This window comes from Eublepharis macularius, chromosome 6 (genome assembly GCF_028583425.1).
Source record: "Eublepharis macularius isolate TG4126 chromosome 6, MPM_Emac_v1.0, whole genome shotgun sequence".
In the NCBI taxonomy this organism is placed as follows: Eukaryota; Metazoa; Chordata; class Lepidosauria; order Squamata; family Eublepharidae; genus Eublepharis; species Eublepharis macularius.
The window spans coordinates 143,818,224-143,841,606 of record NC_072795.1 but is presented as its reverse complement, the minus strand read 5'-3'; the positions used below and the strand labels follow the sequence as shown (position 1 = coordinate 143,841,606).

At 44.5% G+C, this 23,383-nt stretch overlaps 1 protein-coding gene across 1 annotated transcript in view; it reads right to left on the bottom strand.

Moving 5' to 3' along the window:
* Nucleotides 1-23,383, bottom strand: part of GRID1 (glutamate ionotropic receptor delta type subunit 1) — a 1,143,434-nt gene that overhangs the window by 221,355 nt on the left and 898,696 nt on the right. Inside the window, exons 7-8 of the mRNA XM_054982944.1 lie at nucleotides 13,771-13,932; nucleotides 11,305-11,424 (exon numbers count right to left, since the gene is read on the bottom strand). Of these exons, the coding sequence (XP_054838919.1) occupies nucleotides 11,305-11,424; nucleotides 13,771-13,932 (282 nt within the window). The remainder of the gene's footprint in view (nucleotides 1-11,304; nucleotides 11,425-13,770; nucleotides 13,933-23,383) is intronic.

Sequence of the window (23,383 nt, the reverse complement as noted above, 5' to 3'; positions counted from 1 at the left end):
CAAAGCCTGTTCTCCGCCTGAGAACAGGGGACCGCGGGCTTGTTTACCCCCGCCGGTCACTGAAAACAGCAGCCCGGTCAGCTCTGCTCCCAGAGCTGTGTTAGACCTCCATGGATCCCAAACAGGAAGTCCCCTGTTTCTTCTAATTCTTATTTTCCAATATATAAAAGACTTCCAATATAGATGAGGATTAAGCAAGAGAAATTTTCTCACCAAAGCTGCATAGAATCATTCTGTATTGCAGGTTCCAAACTGTAGTTAAGAAATCGAAGAAAGCAATTAGTGGGTAAGATTGGGAGGGGTTGTCCATTCACTCCAGCACAGCTTCTAACGATGTTGCATTCCTGGTCCTCGGCACTTCAATGTCACACACTGCCCCAACATAGTCCAGGCAGTAAATCTTTCTGTCGAACCCACCAAATGAGGCACAAATGGGTATCTTCTGATCATTCCCTTATCAAGAATGATAAACAGCTGAAGAAAAACTCTCCAGCCACAAAAAGCAGCTGCGTGTCTCTCCCACAGATACGGGAGCATCTGGGCGCCATTGCCTCCTGAAGGGGCGGGGTGTAAATCAAAGGGTTTTTGATGCAGAGCATCAGCAGGATGTAGGGAGTTCTCCATCTTTTTTGGCTTTACTCTGAGTCAGATATATAGTTGCCTTGGCTGAGTATTTATTTCAGTTAGAGATCCCAAGCCAGCGGAGTGCTTTCTCTCTTGCCAAATGGCAAGCCCTTCCCACAGTGGAAGTAGAGGGGAGATATAAAAAGATCCCTCTAGATGAAAGACTCTGCCAATGTAATAGTGGCAAGGTAGAAACAACAGAATGTGTCCTGCTTCACTCCCCTCTCCATCAAAAGATCCATATGTTCTCCCCCTGCTCGATAGGACCCCAGGTTGGTCAAACCAAGCATATGCTAGAATGCTGCTCTTGGGAGAAAATGCTCAGGTCACAGCATCTACTGGAAAACTTTGTGCAGCAGTATGCAAAGTTTGACAGAGTATTTTAGATAATAAGGAGCAGCAGCAATATATAGTAGTAAGAAGTAAGGAATTTTCTACTTAAGATGAAAAACTAGTTTGGTATAAATAGTACAAATAGTATATTGACTCTATAAGACAATCCTAATATAACACTTGTATTTGTTTATTTAAAATCATTTTATCTGTCTCTGTGTGTGTATATATACACACACAGAGATATATACAGTAATAAAGGATGATTGAATGGAACTAAATAGGTAAGTATAGATTTCAACACAGGGCCTCAATTGAATCAGTGGACGACTCAACTAAGCAGAAAGCTCAGGGGCCATGGCAGGTGAGGTGAGAGAAGGAAGGAAGGAAGGAAGGAAGGAAGGAAAAGAAAGAAAGAAAGAAAGAAAGAAAGAAAGAAAGAAAGAAAGAAAGAAAGAAAGAAAGAAAGAAAGAAAGAAAGAAAGAAAGAAAGAAAGAAAGAAAGAAAGAAAGAAAGTAAGTAAGTAAGTAAGTAAGTAAGTAAGTAAGTAAGTCCTGGCCTTGGAAAATTAGCTCTGAAATGAAGCCAGAACTTCTGTTTTCCAAATAGCTGGCACACACTGAGCTTCAAAGTCCTATTCTGTTTACTCTGGCAGCAGACATAAACAGAGAAATTTAAAAAAAACAGAAAAATGTGTTAATTTCCCCAGATGAAGGTAATCTGTGTAAAAGAAAGCAATTTAAATTAGTCTAAAATGTACTGAATGAGATATTTTAAGACATAAGTCATTTTAATTACATAACTGCCCTTTATACTCACATATATCAGGGCCAAGAAGCTTTCTGAAGATAATATTTTCTGATTCCATTGCAGGGGCAGCATCCCAGGATTTTTAAAATAATGGGGATACACAAATCAAATGCAGAAGCAAAAGAGGAAGTAAGGAGGGAGCTTGACATGTGGGAACAGTGCAAAAAACAATTCCACAGAATACAGGCAGCTAAAAACGTCCTGACAGGAAGAGCCTAGAATCTATTATGAATTGAGAAAGGACATAGACACATCACAACCATTGCTTCTGGTTAAGTTGGAGCTAATTTATTTAAAAATTCTAACCCATTTTACCAGCCAGGGGCAGGGCTCAGATAACAACAACAACAACATTCGATTTATATACCGCCCTTCAGGACAACTTAATGCCCACTCAGAGCGGTTTACAAAGTATGTTATTATCTCCACAACAAACACTGAGCACCAGCAGGCGGACGGGGAGCTGCAAGTGGGCAAATGGAAATCCTAAGGCTGAAATACTGATGAGAGAAACCATGCACTTCGCCCTGGCCACTATCAAAACACCTATTTTGAAGGCCATTAACAGCATGCATGGGCAGATGAGGGTGGGGGCATCAATGGGGGAAGCAATAGGAGAAAATGCACATGCAAACATTACGCAAGATACCCCGCACTGGTTTTTCAGTCAGCTGCATCACATGCCATAGATAGCCCAGGAATTGAATGTGACTGCACAGGTCGTCCGGTTTGTTCCATTCACCCTGTTTTGTTAACTTCCTCTAAGCAGTCACAATTCCAAATAATATCCAGGTAGTTCTCACACTTCAAATAGCACCACTGGATGCCAGCAGTGCCGTGCGCGAGCATGAGAGTCTTGGCCCCTGCGGGGGCATAACTGTGCCCACTGAGGCAACTCGCAAGCCCGTCCCCTCCAGCAGAGTCCATGGTCCTTCCAAGCCATTGTAATTGTACAGGGACACAGCCGTATAACACTCAGGATGTTACTGAAGAGCAGCAGGAGAACTGTGGCAGCACCTCACAAATCCCCTTGACCCGACATGGCCCATGTTCTCTTGCAAGCTTTACAGAGAGGCCATGGAAGACTGGGGGCACCGCCACTTTCTGGCCTGATTCCCTGGTCTCAGCAGAAGGGTGCATCCCTTCTGAGCATGTATCCCTGGTGTGGAAGTGCCATAGGATAGTGTCCACTCCAACTGCATTAGGCTATATTGAGTAGGCACTGTTCCTCCCTCAGGGCATGGTTCCTCCCCATGTCTCCCACCTACAGGGGAGGGGATTCCTTGACAAGGGACCAAGCGGACAGTACAGTGCTGCCACCATCCCTGCCAGCCCCCCACCCCCACCCTGCAGCATCTTTGACAGCATTCTGCAGTATAACGTTCCAGCGAGTATGCGCCATTGCATGCTATGGGGTAGACTGCTGGTGATAGCACCTTGCTTCACCCCAGGAGTGCATGGTGCTAACCTCAGCTATGGATTGTTGGTGTGCAAAGAGGGGGGAGGGGAGATGGTGGCAGACTTGTGGGCCAAGACTGCTGAATCCCCACCCTTGCTTCTCAGCATGCAGTGTTCAGGGGTGGCAGAGTTGCCCCTTGTTGAGTGTCTTCAATGATGGAGTACCTCTAAGGGATCTGAGATTAGACAGACAGCAAGATCTGCTCCTCCGCTGGCCTGTGTTAGGTGTTGTCCCTATTGTTGGAAGTGTGTATTTTTCCATTGTGCATTTCCCACCCCCACCTAAGTGCAGTGCTGTGTTATTTAAGTGGGCATGCCTGGGACCTCAGAGATAGAGCCCTGTGCCACACACCTTATTATGTGTGCTATAAGGAGTCCTGGCCAGGTTTTGATGCAGTTTATGGGGACTGCAATTGGGCATGGGGAAGTGTGCCCAGCCATTGTGTGTGTGATTGGCTGTGCCCGTAGTCAGCACTGTGAGCTACGCTGAGGCTTGTGCATGGGAGCATGGCTGAGGGAACACCACTTCTTCCCTTTTCAGTGCTGTTCTAACTTCATGCCAGCTGTGAAGGATATTCCCAGGAGAGGCTTAAGGGGCCAACTAGCTCCCACAATGACTCTGGGAATGTTCCTTTCCGAGCCAGTATGATGGGTGTATCTCTGGCAGCTGGCTGCAGCAGTGCGGCACTGAAGCACTAAGCCAAGGTGATTCCATGATGGAGGGCTCTAATGCCTAAATGGCTCCCTGCGCTCTCGGGGGCCCCTCCCTCAGGACTGTGCTGTTAGAGAAGTTTCACCTGTCTCATACATCAATGCGCTGTTCGCAGTATTTCCTCCACTTTCTAGAGTTATAGCATGGAGGTACAACCTGCCAAGGACCACATGGACACTGGTGGCTCACTATATATCATCTCCTCCCCAAGAAAGCCACACCAACAAGTTACTCAGAAGGCAGATTAAACTAGGTCAAGAGGCATCCCCTTGATACACAAAGTTTTCTGAAACACCAGTTTCAGGATTCATTTATTTTGCTGCTAATAATTCAAAGTAACTTGTCAGGGAAGATGCATGTGGGAAGGAAGCAGATCTGAACAGAACGGTGAATTCTATAATTAGGTGCAGTTTAGAGGTAATATGCCATTCTGAAATTCAACTTGCTGTATATGAAAGGCAAATTCTGACTCATATTCCTCCAGTGTAAATCTGGTGCAGTGCCATTTAAATCAGTGGTTTCTGGGAGAAGAGGGGCTCGGCTGCAAACGTTAGACATTGATAATTATAGAAGTGTGGGGAGGGGGAAGAAATCAGAAGTCAGACTGATTATAAGAAATGGGACAAAGGCGTTTAATGACGTTGGCAATGTATGAGGAACAGAGCTCTACTGACAGAAGTCCTTTAAATAGAAACTGGTACTTTTTTAGAGTGAATCTCAATACAGGAGCAAGCTCAGTGCTCTTGCAACAACACCACGTCGTGATCTGCAAAGCTGTATGCCCACAGGTGAAGACAGACAGCATAAACCACGCTATCCGAAGCACAGCTGCACGCCTCAAACCCTGCCGACTCCAACAGACTTAGAAGGGAGTAACTCTGCTTAGAATCTCACTGCAAGTGTGGTATACGTGGTCTGAATTTATCTGCACTGCCCTGAAAACTCCCATACATTCCTCTGTGGTAGTCAAAGAACACGTGGTTCCACCATCTTCAGCGTTGTCAGAGGAAAGCTGGATATAACAGGCACACCTTGGGTAGCACCCGGGAGGTCACCAACATACTTTCCCCACCCCCTGAACCCCTGGGAGAGTTCTGCTACAGTTCTTGAGGTGTTTTTGGATTTCTTTTGTGACATGAAGAATGAAGGACGTATCATTGCACAGATGCTGCTTTAACCTGTGATTTCAAAGCTGGAGAAACTATCTGAAGCACAGGAGGGAGGGCGAGACGGAGAGCTGACCCAGCTTGGCACGCAAGGCCAGGCAACCTGCACCAGCCGGTTCAGGCCCAGATGCAGCCTGGCCATGGCTACCTTCTTGGTTGCTCCTACAAACAAGTGTAGAGTATCCGAGCGGGATCTGGGAGACGGGGGTTCGAATCTCACCTCTGCAATGGAAGCAAAAATCACGAGTGCTGCATTTTGACTGCACTCTGCTCCTCAAACTCTTCACTGCTGTTTTTCATCTCCTTTTAACTGAGCTTCACCAAAAGTAAAGGCAGGTATGGAAGTTGGGAGGAATATTGCTTATTTCTGCACTGAAAACAAACTTTTACTTCATCAGCGTTTATGGTTAATTAACGAACACCAAGTTTCTGCTGAGAAGGTTTTCTGTCCGTGATCCTTCTGGGGAGGTTTCTAAATGTAAATTATGGAACTTGCATTGCAATCGCATTGCAAAAGGACAAGAAATCTCCAAACATTTTTGCAAAAGAAATTAAAATTTACAATCATCATTTAAAATCTCAAACTAAAACCATGATAATACATTAATGGCCCAGATTGGAGCAACGAGTGCGCAGGTCAACCATGCTCACATCTGCATGCCTCACCACCACCTTTATCTTTACGATGGCAGCAACAAACCTCCCCATTATCAAGGCTTGACATTATCAAAGCTGTGAAGGTTTTCTCCATTTGTTCACTACTTCTTTGAACAGCTAGAGATTTTGTGTATGCATGAAACAGAGGAAGCAGGATGCCGTAGAATTTATCGCCTTTCAGGTATGCCATAACAGCCTGTTAGTGATCTCAGCAGAAAAATCAAAAGAGTGTCACAGGTGTGCAGCGCTGCAGTGAAGGAAAGTGGTTAATACTGAACACAAACGGATCCTATTAGCGCTATCATGGTAGGACCTCACTTGGAAGCAGAGTTTTCAGTTTAATTACTTGAGAATTCTGCATCAGTTGGGAATCAAAAGGGACCTGCCCGCACAGACCTGGTTTCTAGAGTGGAGATCAGCAGGGTCAAAACTGCCCGTGCCTACCAAACACTGGCTGCTCCAAGGTCAGCAAGGAGGAAATGATAGCTGTGCCACAAGGACTTGCTGGCAGTAACTGGGAAGAGGGTGGAGGAGTTTGGCCAGGGTTGCCAAATGCCTGCTGAGGCTGAGAGATCTCCAGCCCCCAGCAGACTTGCCCTGATGGCATTCCAGCAGCCACATATCTAAAAAGGCCTCCAAGGGTAAACAGGATAAGAATCCCCCGTGGGAAACAATAATTCACATCTGTTCAGTATAAATACAATAGTTTATAATGTGCAAAAATGCTCAGTTGTGAAATCTAACAAATACCCATTCGTAAATAACAATAAATACTATACATCACTACGTCACCTAAACATCACCTCTCGGCACATAGCAGTCAATAAATACACCCAATGACACAATTATGGAACTACGAGTCCCTCAAACCATCTGGAGGGTCAAAAAGATTGCTGTTAAGTGCTTTATCTAATCCAGCCGCCTGCTCGGCATATGGCCTGGACAAGGCAGCATTGCATGCCACGGCTGTAAACAATTGTTAGATGTAAACTTAGTTTCCTCCTACTTGTAAGCTGTGTTTCTTCTCCTTTTGCAGGTTCATCTAACCATGGAGGCCACACAGGATCTCACAAGTGCATCTTTCTGGCAAGTATTACGTTGAGCAATGCCTCTGTGTTGATTGGTCTTTTTGTTTTTCTTTCCACAGATACACATAGTAACACAGGAGCCTCAAGGAAACAGCTGAAGACATCCCAGACCTCCACATCCAACAAGATTGCTAGCTACGTACGTGTTTCGCTCTCTTTCTCAAGGACGTGATTGGGTATAGTAAATCCAGGGCTTTTTTTCAGCTGGAACGCGGTGGAATGGAGTCCCAGAACTTCTTGAAAATGGTCACGTGGCTGGTGGCCCCGCCCCCTGATCTCCAGACAGAGGGGAGTTGAGATTGCCCTCATCTCAACTCCCCTCTGTCTGGAGACCAGGGGGCGGGGCCACCAGCCACGTGACCATTTTCTCCGAGGGCCACTCACTGAGCTCCACCACCTCTTTCCCCAGAAAAAAAGCCCTAAGTAAATCCAGTCTTGCTCTGTGATCCAACAACATGCCCAGGGGTATTACATGTGCTCAGGAGGCTCCTGTGTTACTGTGGGTATCTGTGGAAAGAAAAATGGATGTGAATTATTGTTTCCCATGGGGAAGTTTTGTTCTATTTTCTTGTATCGGCATTCCAACAGCCAGCAGAAGAAAGAAAGAAAAGATCGGCACTATATTTAATCAATTAAATTAGCTCATTTCTTCTGAATGAAGAATAAAGCTCTACTCTAGCAGGACTCCTTCTGGCTCTACATTCACTTTGCAGAACCCCGATGAAATGTAAAGCTTTGCTAAGTCCTGTTTGCTTCAGAAGGCTTGAGAGAGAACCATGTTTCTAATGCTATATAATTACATGTAATACATACTCTTTAATTTCCACCAGGAAGGGTACCCTACTAATGGGCTATTTATTATGCACTTGCTTAATTTCTTGTGAGTTGCTAAGATAACCTTCCATCACAGGATTAAAATGGTATTAGAGAAGGGTTTTTTTTCCTCTCTGGAACGTTTCTGAATGATCCCAGCTGCATTACTAAAGAGTAAACACATTATGCCCTCTTGTTTGAGCCTATTTACTGTGGAAAGTCTGAACTATAGGGCTTGTTAGAAGAAGGGACTGGCGACATCTTTTGCTCAGACCTTCAAGACCCCCAATAGAGAAAAAGGAAGGAAACAACCATAGAGTCAATTAGATAGATAGGCTGCTATCAGTCTCCTTCCTGCCAGGGGAACTTCCTTCCTTCCCTTCTCTCCTCCTCCTCTCTCTCTCTTCTTCCCTGCATGCACCAGGAGAGGCAATATGGTGTCTCCTCTGGAAAGAAATAAAGCAGATGGCCTACTTATAATCTAATGCCATCCTAGCCAGTTAGAGCCGTTACTAGTTCTCTCTCTCCTCTAAACTTATATAAATATATTTCTTTAGACAAATAAACAGTTGTTGGTTCTCTAACTTGGATGTGAGGCTGTATATTTTAATTAGATTGTAGTATGCAGTTACTTGTCTGGTCTTTGACTGTATTAACCTTTGAGTGGATGAGAGGCTTTCAGCATGCAGTTTGTTTAGTTAACGTGCCTTAACCAACCCAATAGGGCTTTCTTAGTCAGAGATATACACTTGCTGTTCAAGTGTCATTCGTCATGTGTAGCTTGGCCCTCATATGTATTCCTCCTGTTCACTTGCCATTCACTTGCTCTCCACTTGATCACTACGTGGAGGAATACACGTGAGTCTGTTCACTTGCCAAGCAAGTGTCATTCATCACTTGTAGCTCGACCCATAGTTTAGGATTCAGCTGAAAGGGGAAACATTCAGAGGCAGCAAAAAGTGCCCACCCTTTTATCGACATTTTGTGGGGTTGCTCCAAAATCAGATGAAAGTGTTGCTTTAGTTTTCAGTTAATTATCACAGCACCACATCTGGTTGGCTACCACACTGTAACTACATTATCTACACCATGCGCTTCCTGATGGACTAGCATGACAATTTCTGGAAAGGCAGTGTAAAAAGGGGGGCACTGAACCAGCAGCGTATCTGGGATACAATGGCAGCAAAGAACAAGAAGAAGGCAGGAAATCTGGAATATATTTCACTTAACTGACATACTGCACACACACAAACCCCACTATACACAAACTTTAATTTGGAAACACAAAATAGATAAAATCAACACATCACAATTCTATTAACCACGTTACTGACAGTGGTCTGAGTACTGAACTTGTACCTTGAAGACCCAGGTTTAAATCCTAACTCAGCCGTGGGCCTCATTGGGTGACCTTGAGCCAGTCATCGTCTTTCAGTCTAAACTATCTCAAAGGATTGTTATAATGGGTAAAATGGAGACAGGACGAACCATGGTTGCCACCTTGGGGGATGGGCAAGAGGATCTGAGGTCTGAACACTTGCTGTGTTATGCGATGGTTCAAACAGTTGGGGGGGGACCCCTCTATCATATCTGTGCCTGTAACAGGAGACTAACGTGGAGAAATAAAGTAGGTAAGATGATGAAGAAAGCCTCATCTCCATAACCTCTTTGTATCAGACATCTGGTAAAGGCACAGGCCAATAAAAATGGTAATTAGCTCCAGTTCATTCAACTTGATCCAATGACTTCCTTCTACATCCCGCCCAATACGCCACCTCTGATCCTACCACTTCCTTTGCCTGAGTCCACATGATCTATGGTATCGGCACTCTTTTGCAGCTGGATTGCCTTGTCCACAGAGGACCTTCCATTTGTGCATAATTGTTATATCGCCCTGATTGCATAATGCCCAGCAATGGATGGCTGCAGCACAACCGTTACGTTGTCATTCTGTTTTTCCAAGGAACTCAGGCAGCATGCATGAATAAATAAATAAATAAATAAATAAATAAATAAATAAATAAATAAATAAATAAATAAATAAATAAATAAATAAATAAATAAATAAATAAATAAATAAAATGGTCTTTTCCTATTTTACCCCCACAAACAAACCTGTGAGGTTAGTTGGGCCAAGAGACAGAGATGGGCTGATTTGGATCTGGGCCTTCCAATGGTCTAGCCTCTAACCCACACTAATCTGTACGTAAATTTGTATAACAGAATATCCAGTGTACAATACACGAATGTGAACGATGCTAAAGTGTCTGTTGTAATGTTAGAACCACCTCTCACAACAACGGAGACGTATCCAGTGGGTCCAGCAGCTGGCAGGTGAAAAAGTACGTGCTCTCCAGGCAAGACTCAGAGCCATAAATATTAGCGATATTCAGGTATGCGCACACAGACCTCTACAAATAGAATGTAGGTACATATTTCAAACAAACTGGCTAGTCATTTCATAGCTTAGGCTATTGTCAAGTTTCCTCTACACATTTATTGCCTTCAGAGAGCCAACTGCACATCAGGACTGTGTGTAATTCAAGACTGACACCTGCTTCTCTGGTGCAAAGCAAGGAACAAGGGTGAAAAGGGCAGCGGGAAAAGAATGTTTAACTATAAACCCTGTTGGGCCATTTTCTTGTCAAAATTTCTTCCCTGCTGAACTTATTCCTTTCTACCTCAGTCTTGACCAATATGTCCAGAGGAATATGGTGTTAGTCTATAGTAAAAAGCAAAAATAAAGAAAAGTCCAGTCACACCTTAAAGACCAACACATTTTTGTTCCAGTGTGAGCTTTGTTCATGCCCAAGGCTCCACTTCTTCAGATGCTATGAGGTACTCCTGATTCTCCTACAATAATGTGTGCATATAAAGGATTCACTCACAGCATTTAAAGACGCAGTCTCCAGTCCATGAACGTTCATGCTAGAAGGGGGGGGGGGGACACATCTCCAGTGCTACGAGACTCATGTCTCTTCTTGACCAGCGTTTTCCTGGCAAATAAAGATCTACAATCCTCCTGAGGTGTAGAGAAATAGTGTGTGCATTTGGGGGGTGGGGGTTCAGAAAAAAAAACACTGGGCTAATATTTTACACAGCTGAAGTGCAAAATAGCATCTGTTTATGTTGCAGGCGAGTGCTAAGTGGGGGAGGAGAGCGGGGAGGGGGCACAGCGACCGCTTTGCTATATTCATTTTATCATTCTTTCAATATAACATTATTTCTTGTCATTCACTGGATTCCTCTGGAAGGTTTACAGAGAATAGAAATTTAATAACTCTCTTCGTTTCCCAATTAAGACAAGTCTTAGTTACACCAACCATACCATAATTCACTTGAAAAGACCTAGAAGCAGAGCAGGGCCATCTCAAGCAACATGCTCACAGCATCAGTGTTGGAAGATATTAAGGAATGTGGTGCATTTGTGAACAATTTGCTGGACTCCCTCCTGACAGTCTAAAGTTGTTATCTTTTATGGTTTAAGTGCATGAGAAATTAGAAAATATTATTACCACAGCTTCAGCACTGTGAGCAAAAGTGCTTCTACCATTCATTTTAAAACAATAACATTTTCCCCCTTGAAAGCATAGTATGATTCTTTTATTGTGGGGAAGGGGGAAAAAAAGAAAACATTGTTACCCTCCGCACATCCTTGCCAAATGTTTCGCTGTAGCTGGTTCCAAGTATTTCAAACTGGACGTAGGGGTTGGCACCATCTTCTCTGAACTCCATAACACCTGTGAGTCCAGTAATATGGCCCTAAGGGAACAGGGTCCAAAATTTTAGGACTAAAAATCAAAGCTCCTTTTACACATATCTCAAAATATCTTGCAAGTATGTGTAAGTGAAATAAATATTGCCTCATCCAGCAAATACTCTACAATAGCCCACATACAAAAGAAGCTATCGTTTGGCGACAGTAGAGAATGTTGGCAAAGACTCATCTAATAAATTGAAAGTGCTTTAGATGCTTTAACTCGGTTCTAACTTTAAAAAGAAGAAAATATTTCATTGTAGACCTATGGAGGCTACCACATTTTGCAAGGATACTGTTTTGACTTGGAAATTCCAGTTTTTGAGTTCTCCCAATTTGGGATGAAACTGAATTCTCCTTTTCCCCAACCATACTAATGAGATTACTCCAAATTACTACTGTGGCTCCTATTTATAGGCCAATTAAATACAAATGGCATAAAGGAAACAAATCTGGAACATTGACAATGAAAAGGTTCCTAAACAACACTGATATTGCTGTGCATGTTACATACAGAGTTTCACTCTTTGCCGTTGCTGCTATGAAGATCTAATTTTGAAAAGAAAGAGGGCATTACCTGAACCTGTAATCAACAAATTGAATTTTGGTTCTAATTAACTTTTGTTTTAGTTGATCTCTTTTTGTTTATTGGTAAATCTGTACTGTATATATAATTGTATTTTAATTAGTGGGATTTTTGTAAATTTTGTGATGGCTTATTGCTAAACATCATAAATTGATTCTGAAAGAAACACAAAAGTGCATGTTTGTATGTTCATAATCACAACCCAAGATATGAAACCAAACTTGTATTAATCATAGTTAAGCAATATATCGGCACCAAACAAACCCAACGTTATGGAATTGTTTTCCAGGGAACAAACAGCTTTCATTGGTACCTCTCTACAAGGACCAGGCTGATTTTAGCAAGCTAAGCCACAGTTTTACTGTACACTTGGGGCCAACCTAGTTATGGCCACAATCCACAGTTAGGGCTAACCATGTATAAGTATAATATTGTTGCTGGGCTTCAGCAAGATCGGCTGTTAGTGTAGAACATGTTGAAGAGTAATGGGGGTGCGTAAGAAAGATGATTTCCAAAATTCATAGACGAGCCACAGTTTGTTTGGGTTTTTTTTCCCCTCTTATCATTTTGCTGTGTGATGGGGCCTTCCTTGTAAACCGCTCTGAGTGGGCATTAAATTGTCCCAAAGGGCGGTATATGAATCAAATGTTATTTATCATCATCATCATCATCATCATCATCATCATCATCTGGTTGAACGAGAGTGCAAATAACCATTTCTTTCTCTCCCCACAAATAAAGAAAAGAATATGGGTTGCGGTAAGAGTTTTTTTTATAGAAAAGTCAGGAACAACAATTTTGATATGGCAGCAGGCCCATACCTCAAAACTGACTGCGCTGCCAAATTTTCCTTAAGCAGGGACAGGATAATTTAAAGTGCGGCAGAGGCAATTAGGATTCTTGCGCATGAATACCTGGTTCATAATGAAAATCCTATCTAAGTGTATTAAGGACAAATCAGAGAACGACCCTTCTTCCTAACTTAGCTGTGGGAAGCAAGTGCAGAGGAAGGCAGGAGACCCTCCCGGATTGCAGGCTGGGGTCCATCAGGCAGCGGATCTATTACTCACGTCACGTCCTTTGAGAAGGATAAAGAGTAATTGTGCTGCTGTGATGGGAATGGGAGAACTCCCAAGGAAAGAGGAGAGGGGGAGTATCAGTGGGAGATGCTTAAAGAAGAAAAGAAGTTGTTCAGAAGTGGAGGGAGAACGCCAACACTGGGGAGCCTTTTGTGTGAAGACTTGGCCACTTTCTGATTTCTGTGCCAAGAATTGCTCCTTCTCAGAGCCAAGCTACAAGTGACGCCTGACATAGGTTGGACACTTGTCAGCTTCCCTCAAGTTTTGATGGGAAATGTAGGCGTCCTGGTTTTACAGCTTGGCACTCCATTACAGCTGCAAGACCAGGATGCCTACAGTTCCCATCAAAACTTGAGGGAAGCTGACAAGTGTCCAACCTGTGTCGGGCGTCACATGTAGCTTGGCTCTCAGCCTTGCCCTGATTCCTTTAACACCAGCCTCTCAGCAGCCTTATAGAAAGAAGCAGGAAGAAGCTGCAAGCAGGCTAGCCTGAAGATCCTTAGCTATACTGAGAACTCGCCTTGTGATTCTCTTGCTTGCTCTCTCACTATTGGCTGGTCTTTAGGAACTTTGCTTTTTCCTTCAGCCTATTACCATACCCTAATGCTTGTCCCTCAGAACAGAACTCGGCAAACTTGTCTGCTCAGTGAATGACACACACTGGCCTTCTGTTTGCTGACTCTTACCTTCTTAATAGTCTCCAGCATGGATCGGCCTCCATTCCAAGGCTTGGTGGACTTCCTCATACAGTTCAAGCTGGCCATGCTGTGCCATTTCCTGTCCTCCAGCTTTCTATGGAAGGCGTTGGCCAACATGAGCACACTGTCATAGAGATAGAGGTTGGACACCTGCAAAGAGAGCAAAGTGGGTGAGAGTTACAAGAAAATTGCAGAGGAAATTTTGACTGTATTTAAAGGTATGGGGGTTAAGGAACTGATTCATATGAAAATTGAATGCCACGTATCCTACCAGATGGACTAGTGCTGTGACCCACTCAATGGCAAGTTCATATTCCTGGATGGAATTCTTCCCAGGCTGAGGCATCCAGCGTTTTCAACACAGTGAAAGAGGACGCAACCCATTACTTCTGCCCACACAAATTCCAAAGCATTATCTCAAGCTCCATCACATTAAATAAGTAAAAGAATCATTGTTAAAAACATGACATAGATTATAGAAGTTACTGTCCCGGGACTAACACGGAGAGAAGTCATTGGTGAAATATGGCACGAGGCAAGACGTTGGGCAGGGGACGCTCCCAAGCTCCTGCTGCTGGACACTGAGCTGGAATCGTCTCAGAAGTTACGGGGCATTAGAGCCGATGGCTCCCCCTGTCCAATCAGGAACGCTCCGCATAGTCACACAGCAGGGCTGGTGGGCTGCCCTTCCTGCAATAACAGAATCGAAGGACTAAATGCTCTTCGACTTGCTGGGCTGAACATGCGGAGCCAGTGAGATTCTGCAGGAAATGCTTCCCTGCCTGGGCTGTTTCACTCATTTCAGCAAGTTGATATCTGGCTTTACATCTGCCATCTTGAAAACGTACCTTAGTAACCAATAGGGGTGTGAATTTTTTTTAAAGAAACCTAGCTGGAAATACACTCAGAATTTGCTGTTTCCTTTTTAAAAAAGCGACTTCTGGAATGGTAACCAAATACAAGAAACCCAGCTATAACAGCACCCTCCCATCAAGGTACATCTGTTTCATTTTGCTTCTTAGCATCTGGCAGCAGCAGTCGCAGGCAGGCAGGCACTGGACCAGCATGGCAACGTCTTGTGTTCAGAAACAGCATTCGCCAGTCAGAACCCACCAAATTACACCACCAAATTAGCTCAGTTGGCTGGAAGAGGAAATGTGTGAAATGTGCATGAGTGCATCCTTTTTTTTTCTTCTGGTGCTGCCCAGGCTATGGCATTTTCCTCCTGGCCAATGAGGTCTTTGCAAAGGGAGAGCCCTCCCCACGTATTGTTTTGGGACACATTCGTTTAACTCCATTGAAGAAAAGGGGGAACGTGCTTCTTTTATTTATTTATTTATTGTGGTGGTACACAGGCACTGATCTCTCTTCCCCCACCCCCATCAGGGCACTTGGATGATTGGCTACCGTGAGGAAAAGTGCCGCTGGGAGGGGAGCAAGTGGTCTGTTCAGTCAACCTAACTTGATAGAAGCCCTTGTAGATTTCAATCATAGGCTGCAAACCTAAAGACAGTTTCCTGGCTGTAAGCACTATTGACTAACATGGGACTTACATTTGAGTAGACCTATTTAGGGGGAACATGCATCTTGGTGCCACTACCTGCAAAAGCAGCTGCCCCAAAGAGCCTCAAGGGTCTCATTGCAAAGAATGGGGCTGAAACTCATAACAGGGGGAAAAAAGGGATTCGGTCCAAACCAGCAATGCTCCAACCGGGAAAAAACTGTAACGGTAAATAGCTCATTCAGAAACTTAGAAACAAACTGAAAAAAGAATTTTTTCAGTGCACACCCCTAGTAACCAAACAGAAAACAAACACTACAAATTTTAAATAAATAAATGTAGTTATCTTTGAATCTGTTTTATATGGTTTTAAGTTATATTTTATAGTATTTTATGGTATTTATATATTGCTGTCATTGCTGGTAATATGATGTTGTGACCGAGCCTGCCTGCGAGGAGTGTGGGATATAAATCCAATATATAAATAAATCCAATATAAATAAATAAAATCTGTAAATATGAGACATTGGCCGTTTCGACATGTCCTTATAGGGACGGCCCACTCAGGGAACACGGGCAGCTTTCCCCCATGATTCCAGATGTCTCCATTTGCAAACCGCTTGCCGACAGCTTGGTTTCTGTTTTTTTTAGTGCCTTTTCTGAGACCACACTTTCCCTGGTCTTTTCTTTTCCCGTGGGTTGACGGAGTGCTTCTTCTGCATTCTTGGGCATGTGAACAGTTAAGGTGCTCTGAGGAATTGTCCCATCACAGCCCAGCTCCTCCCCTGAAGCTCTCAGCATGCAATCGTGCATATGCAGAGCAAAAAAAAATTGAAAGGGAGGCCTGCCAGAAGTGTGCAACCTCCCCTCCAAAACTGCAAGGTAAGCGCTTTTGGGGAGTGTGTGTGGAAGCTGAGTTTTCAGAGCGATTCAGCAAAACACACACAAAATGCGGCAAAAGGCATGAAAGAGCAGCTGTGTGGAAACAGCCATTATCTGTGGAGCTCTGTTTTTTGTGACCAATCCAGGTTGAGACAGGGACATCTGCTCCTGTTGCCACACCCTAGTTAGGCTACTGTAGCAACGTTATTAGAGACTAGCAAGAAAGCCCGTTGTGTGTGTGGGGGGGAATACAACAGGCTCTAGAAAGGGGAGGTCGGGCAGGTAGGCATTGCTGCCTGCTCTGCTCCTGATCCCTGCTGAGTGAACAGGGAGTGGGCATTGCCACCAGCTCTATTCGTGATCCCAGCTGGGTGAAAGGGGGGCATTGCCATCTGCTCCACTCCTGATTCTGGCCAGGCGAAAGGGGGCACATAGCCGCCTGCTCAGCTCCTGATCCCAGCTGTGTGAGGGGGACATTACTGCCTGCTCTGTGCCTGATCCTAGCCAAGTGAAGGGGGTAATCATTGCCGCCTGCTCCACACCTGATTCCCGCTAGGTGAAGGGGGCAAGGGCATTGCTACCTGCTCCCCTCCTGATCCTAGCCGGGTGAAACGGGGGGCATTGCCACTTGCTCCACATCTGATGCTGGCTGGGTGAAGGGGGGCACATTGCCACCTGCTCCATGCCTGCTCCTGGACAAGTGAAGGGGGGCAGGCATTGCCACCTGCTCCACACTTTACTGCCAGGTGAAGGGGTGATGGGCACTTCTACCTACTCTGCTCCTAATCCTGGTTGGGTGAAGAGGGTGGGTATTGCTACCTGCTCCATGTCTGATCCTGGCCAAATTACGACCTTGGCCTTTCCCTCGGACTATGATATGTCTTTCTTCTTAGTGGTGCAGCGTGATAGCACAAATATGCAAAATGTTCTCACACTGAAAAAGCGGCAAGGAAGTGTTCGGGAATTGGGAGGGGGAAGAAAAGCAGGGTAGAAAAGAGATGTAATTTTCCCATGTTGTCATTCTTGTCAAATTTCTACTCAAGCTACTTAGATGCTTACCTCCTATAATGACCCAGGGATCTGTCTGCCATATCCTGTCATCCAGAGCCTGACACCTGCCCCTATCGCTGCCAGGTGCATGCGGGGTGGGGGTGGGGGGAGGAAGAGACAGGACATCTCTCCTGCACTTCCCACTGTGGCGTGCTCTCTGGAGTGTTGGGCTACCTTGCTTGGGCTTCCCACCCCAGCAGCGCCCTCTGGAAGCACACCAGGATAAGAGGTGAGTTGTCAGCAATACAGCTTGCCTTTTATATAATAGGATGTGCAGGGAAATTTTAATTTGTTTGGTTTGGGTTCATTTTGTTTTTGAGTAATATGGTAAAAGTTTTGTTAGCCAGCAATTGATTATGCAGAATGCTCTTTTAACTTTCCTCACACAGAGGGTAAGGTCTCCCCATTAGCCACCACCCTTCCACTGTTCCCCACTCCCACCTCCCCAACCGGCTCAGTTAACTCCTCTGGCCATCACTGAGTTTCTTGACAGCTGGTGTTGCCAGTTGATGTCATCCTCGAGCACTTCTTTCCCACCCTGCCGGTATCAAGGCTCCTGGAGAGGTGATCAGTTTGTCAGTCTGCTATATTGGATAGCTTGGGAGGAAGATGGGGACATTTGCCCACCTCCAGTCTTCTGGCAGCTCACTAGTCTCCAAAAATTCTCAAAGATGATAGAAAGTGGCTCCGAAATTACATCAGCTAGTTTCTTTAGCATTCTAGGATTTGGTCCTGAGGGCTTGATTCCATTTAAGGAAGTTAACTGTTTCTGTACCAGCCCTCTGCCTATCCTAGACTGAAACTCCCTTCATCACATGTTGTCTTTTTGCCAGGTTGAGCAGTTTCTCATGCAAGAGAAGTCCAAGGCAAAGTAGGAACTGAACCGTTCTTCCCTCTGTCATCTGTTAAAATTCATTTTCCTCCCCACACAATGGGCCTACCACTTTTTTGGTTTTTTCCCCTTGCTCTGAACATAACCAAAGAATCCCTTGTGCTGTGTTTAGCATCTCTCTTGATCCTAAGCTCATACTGAGTGTTAGGCTTTCAAACACTCTCCCTACAACCACTGGCTATTAGCTCATGGTCAATGCCCTTCCTTCCATTTCAAAAACATGTCTTTTTTTTTAATTCTCAGCTCATTAGAAAGGGGTTTATGAATCCACTCTGGCTTCTTCAGGTTCCTCCCATTTTTCCTTCTCATTGGAATCATTTGCAATTGTGCCTTCAATATCTCCAAAAATATTAGCCCTTCAATATCAGCTAGGTCTCAGTAATAGAACACAAATGGTCACTACTGGGTTTTTCCAGCACAGCTCTCCTGCACCTTGGCTATCAAAGAGCCATAACAACAACAACAACAACAACAACAACATTCAATGTATATACTGCAATTCAGGACAACTTAATGACCACTCAGAGCGGTCTACAAACTATGTCATTATTATCCCCATTAGTTTCATTAGTTCTTTGATTTAGTATGTGACTTGCTCTGACTGTGTCTTGCCTCAGTGTTTTTCTCCTACCAAACCTTTTTGATTTTAACTGTGAACCCCCCACCCCAACTGAAGCTGCCGTGATTCTTTGGGAATTACAATTAATTTGGAATTTGTCTGTCCTGTGTAACTTGGCCTGTGTTGTATGTCTGGGTGTCCCAAGTGTAACCCAACCACAACACTTCAATTTTATTTATTTTTTTCACACCTACATTCATTTCATTCATATTACAATATTTTATCTGGCATCGGTGCAAAAACACCGCACATCATGCCTGGCAGGGGATCTTCTTACTCTGGTGGAAAGAATTTTCAACATGGAGGGGCAGATCTGACAGAGGGAGAGGGAGGGAGAGAGCGGAAGGCGTGTTTTTCAAAAAGCAGCAGTTGCACTCTCCCCGCAAGCCCAAGCTACTGTCCTTCAAGCTAAGGGGCTGCAGTGACAATTCCCCAAGCGCCTTTATGTGTTGCTGTTTCCTACTCCTATCAATAGAATTTAATGTCAAACGTGGACACCTTGGCCTCAAAACGGGGGTGGGGGGGGCTTTATTCTTTCTCTCTGATATTGGCAGTGTAACTATCCTAGTTGAGTACAGTGACCCACCTGAGTTTTGTCCGGTTTAGATAGAAAGCCTGGAAGGTACAGACCCGGGAGAGGGGGGAGGGATTACATTGAAACCAACGGGAAGTAATAAGGAAACAGAATTATAAAAACAAAACAATAACAAAAAACAATAATGAAACAAAACCATATGGAATAACCCAATAATCTAACAGTTCCTTTGGAACAAAAGAAATGAAACAAACTCCTATGCACAAATCTAATGCCTTTTAGGTCTTTGTTCCCTTTTTATATTAAGATTTCAGGTTTGTTTCCCATACTCTGCATTAGTGTAGATACATCAGAATCAATGCATTGTGCACCCTGGCTGCTTTGTCTTTGACTGTGCCTGCAAATTAATGGGTCCCGGCATATGGGCCCCGCCTGGCTCGTCATCATCAGTGCTCTTATTTCCAGTGATTGGCATCGCATGGCTTTTGGGTGTTTGTCTCCCTCCCTCACAGGGTTTAGTTTAAAGCCCTCCCTATCAGGCTTCTGAGGCTCATGCCCAAGCCATTTTTCCCTACCCACATGAGGTGCAAACCATGTCCCAACAGAAGTTCTTTATCTCAAATGGTTGAAGCCAAACCTTTCCTGACAACACCATCTGTGCAGCTATGGATTTATTTCCATTCTCCTTTTTCCTAAGCCATGGCCATCAACAAGAAGGGGCAAGATCACAACCTGCGCTCCAAAGTCCTTCGCTTTTTTACTCAGAGCCTCATGGTTCCTTTTGATACATCCCAGGCTGTGCTTGGCAGCATCATTTGTTCCCACGTGAATTAGCAGGAAGGGATACTGATCTGTGGGCTTGATGAGTCTTTAGCCTTTCGGTCACATCCTAGATATGTGTTCTTGGTACCGTGTCATCTAGAGATGACAAGTTTAGTCAGCCAGCACACTTTATAGCCTCTATTCCACTCAGTAGGGAGTCCCCAATCACCACACATCTCCTCCTCTTTTGGGGGGACAGAAAGACAAGTCCTGTCATCCGCAGGGGGCTAACAAACTTCCTTTGAACTCTGTGGAACCTGGAGCAGCATTCTAGCAGTTCAGAGTGAATATTTATGGAGAGGTCCTGGAACTGATCACTTAGCAGTAAAGGTTCAGAACATCTGATTTCCCTGTTCCAGTGAACCCCATCCTTCCACTTTTCTTCTTCCCATATTTGGTGCCCTTCCCTTTCCTGAGACACTTTCCTCCTCCTCCTCCTCCTCCTCCTCCTCCTGCCCTCCCAAGAGGGCTTCATGTGTTCTGTCCAAGAACTCTCCATCTTCCCTGATAAGATTGTGTGGCTAGGCATGTCTCAAGCCTTCGCACCTTCTCTTCCAGTAAGGCTACCAGCTTGTGTGTGTGTGTGTGTGTGTGTGTGTGTGTGTGTGGTGCTCTCAGGTCACAGCTGACGTACGGCGACCCTGGCGGTGTTTTCATGGCAAGAGACTATCAGAAGTGGTTTGCCACCAGCTTACACTTGCTGTAAGTGTAATTTCTGCTACCCTTAAGCACCATAACATACATAGCACAGATATTGCAGGTTGCTGCCTCAGCTCCCTCACCAACCATGTTGCTTAGATCCATACAGAAAATGCTCCAGTCTTTCCTACAATCCCCTGCCAAACTCCCTGTTTGCTGGGTTTGTGAGGCTATCTATACAACGGACTGCAGACTCCGTCCCCGGCCAACTCACGTCAGGTGTATCGAGAAAGAAACTTGTATTGAGAAAGAGCACAGTTGCCTCTTAACAAAATAAAAGATGCCAGGAGATCTCAGTTGCGCAGCAGAATATCAGTTGCACAGCAGAATTGTCAGATCCTTCTCTCACAGATCTCTCACGTCTTGTCTTGTTTGGACCTGCTTTTCAGTGAGATGGGAAACGCCTGTCTCTGTCTCACCCCACAGTCCTCTCTGAAGCAGCCTGCCTGCCTTCCAGAAGGTACAAGCAACAAGGCATGCTGCTGCTGCTGATGATGACGGGGGTGTAGCGTGGCCAAGCCTCTCCCTCTATGTAACCCTCATTAACAGACTTCAAGAAAATCTTGCCGATGCGCTACCTCAACACCCCACCACCGTCAGCAAAGTCTGCATTCCGGGTGACACAAGTTAATGTTTTGCCTCTCTAGGCACTGCACCAGCACAGAGAGTAGAGTGGAACACCCAAGTAGCAAACTGAGACCCCCCATTGCTCACAAAATCAAAAAGCACCCCACCCCCAGCTAGTGGCAATGATGTAATGATTGGCATACAGTGGAAATGTTATGCACAGAAATGCCCATCAGCACTATAATGATTTGGATGGATGAGGAAATAAATGAGTTATTCCCTCCCTTCCCCCTCCCCTTCCCTCATTTTCTGTAACTGTGAAAAGCAGACAGTGAAGAACCAGAGCAAGAGCCAAGTCCGACAATTCCTGAAGCCCCGGGGGCGAGGGGACAAGCTAGTTTTATTAGATACATCAAACAGCGGGATTCTGTTTGGATTTTGATCACTGAGTTTCCGAAGGCCGATCATCGCTATTTCAGCAGAGGTGTCTGTACAAGAGTGCTGTCCAAGCACCAAGAGGAGCCAGAATATAATATTGGGGGATTTAGTTATGCAGCTCATTTGACTGCCTGACTCCTGGATTTAGCATCTCTCTCGATCCTAAGCTCATACTGAGTGTTAGGCTTTCAAACACTCTCCCTACAACCACTGGCTATTAGCTCATGGTCAATGCCCTTCCTTCCATTTCAAAAACATGTCTTTTTTTTTAAATTCTCAGCTCATTAGAAAGGTGTTTATGAATCCACTCTGGCTTCTTCAGGTTCCTCCCATTTTTCCTTCTCATTGGAATCATTTGCAATTGTGCCTTCAATATCTCCAAAAATATTAGCCCTTCAATATCAGCTAGGTCTCAATAATAGAACACAAATGGTCACTACTGGGTTTTTCCAGCACAGCTGTCCAAGCACCAAGAGGAGCCAGAATATAATATTGGGGGATTTAGTTATGCAGCTCATTTGACTGCCTGACTCCCGGATGTTGTCTCTTCCCAGCAGTTTTCAAAGAAAGCAATCAAGCAAATCGTTGCCATTCAGAGAGTTTCTCCTTCTTCCTTTTTACTGAACCCCTGTCCTCAACAGGGCTCAGCTCAAGTTAGAAACAGATTTCATATGCAGAACCGCAAAGCAATACAATTTTTCTCCTGTGCCAAAATGGAGAGGCCAGATCCCCTTGGCTCCCTACTGAAATTAATTTCACACCCACCCTTTATAACTGATCTTTCACTGCCAAGTTACTTTTGAACATCCTGACTGCACTGTACAGTCACAGGTTCATGCTGTTCCAGTTCTGGTAGAAGAAAAATCACAGCTGCCTTTTTCTAGTATGGGGCCTTTCCTCTTTCTCTCTCTCTCTCAGCTGCATTTCTTGCTTATATAGCATTCTTTGCCTCCACATATTTATTGAACAGTTACAAATGAATTCACTTTTCTTTATGAGAAATGAGCTGTGCCTTTTCGAGAAGTTGTTTTTTGAAGATCATTCTACCTGGACATTTTGTACAGAGGAAGATGGATACATCCTTGCAACTAATTGCAACTTGGATATACCTGGAGCTTTCTGTCCCTCAATGGTTACAATCTTCTGTCTTGTCCTCCTGCTCTCTTATCAATCATTTAAACATCAGATTTTTTCACTCATAAAATTTTTACTTTGTGAGTAATCTTTGGGGCAGAAATCTCAGATGTTTGTTGCATTGCTCTGTGCTCCCTTAAAGCACGTGATTCTGGATCAGGTGGAACAGGGAAGAAATGAAAGAGGCAGACAACAGCCTAGGCACCCCAGAGGCAGTGGGAAAGACTGGCCAGGGGGTCCAATAAGGACAGAGTGGAATAGACAGAGGCTGTTGACTTTGCTCTGGGGACAGTATAAGATCATGACCATGTTACGTTGGTGCAAGCTCCAACATGATTATAGGACAACTTCTTAAATTGGTCGTGTTCTCTGCTGCACTGAGGCTCAAAAGGGGACAAACGACCCCAATTGGATATATAGTTCCTCAAGAAAAGATGCCCGTGTCCATCTCTATTGATTTAG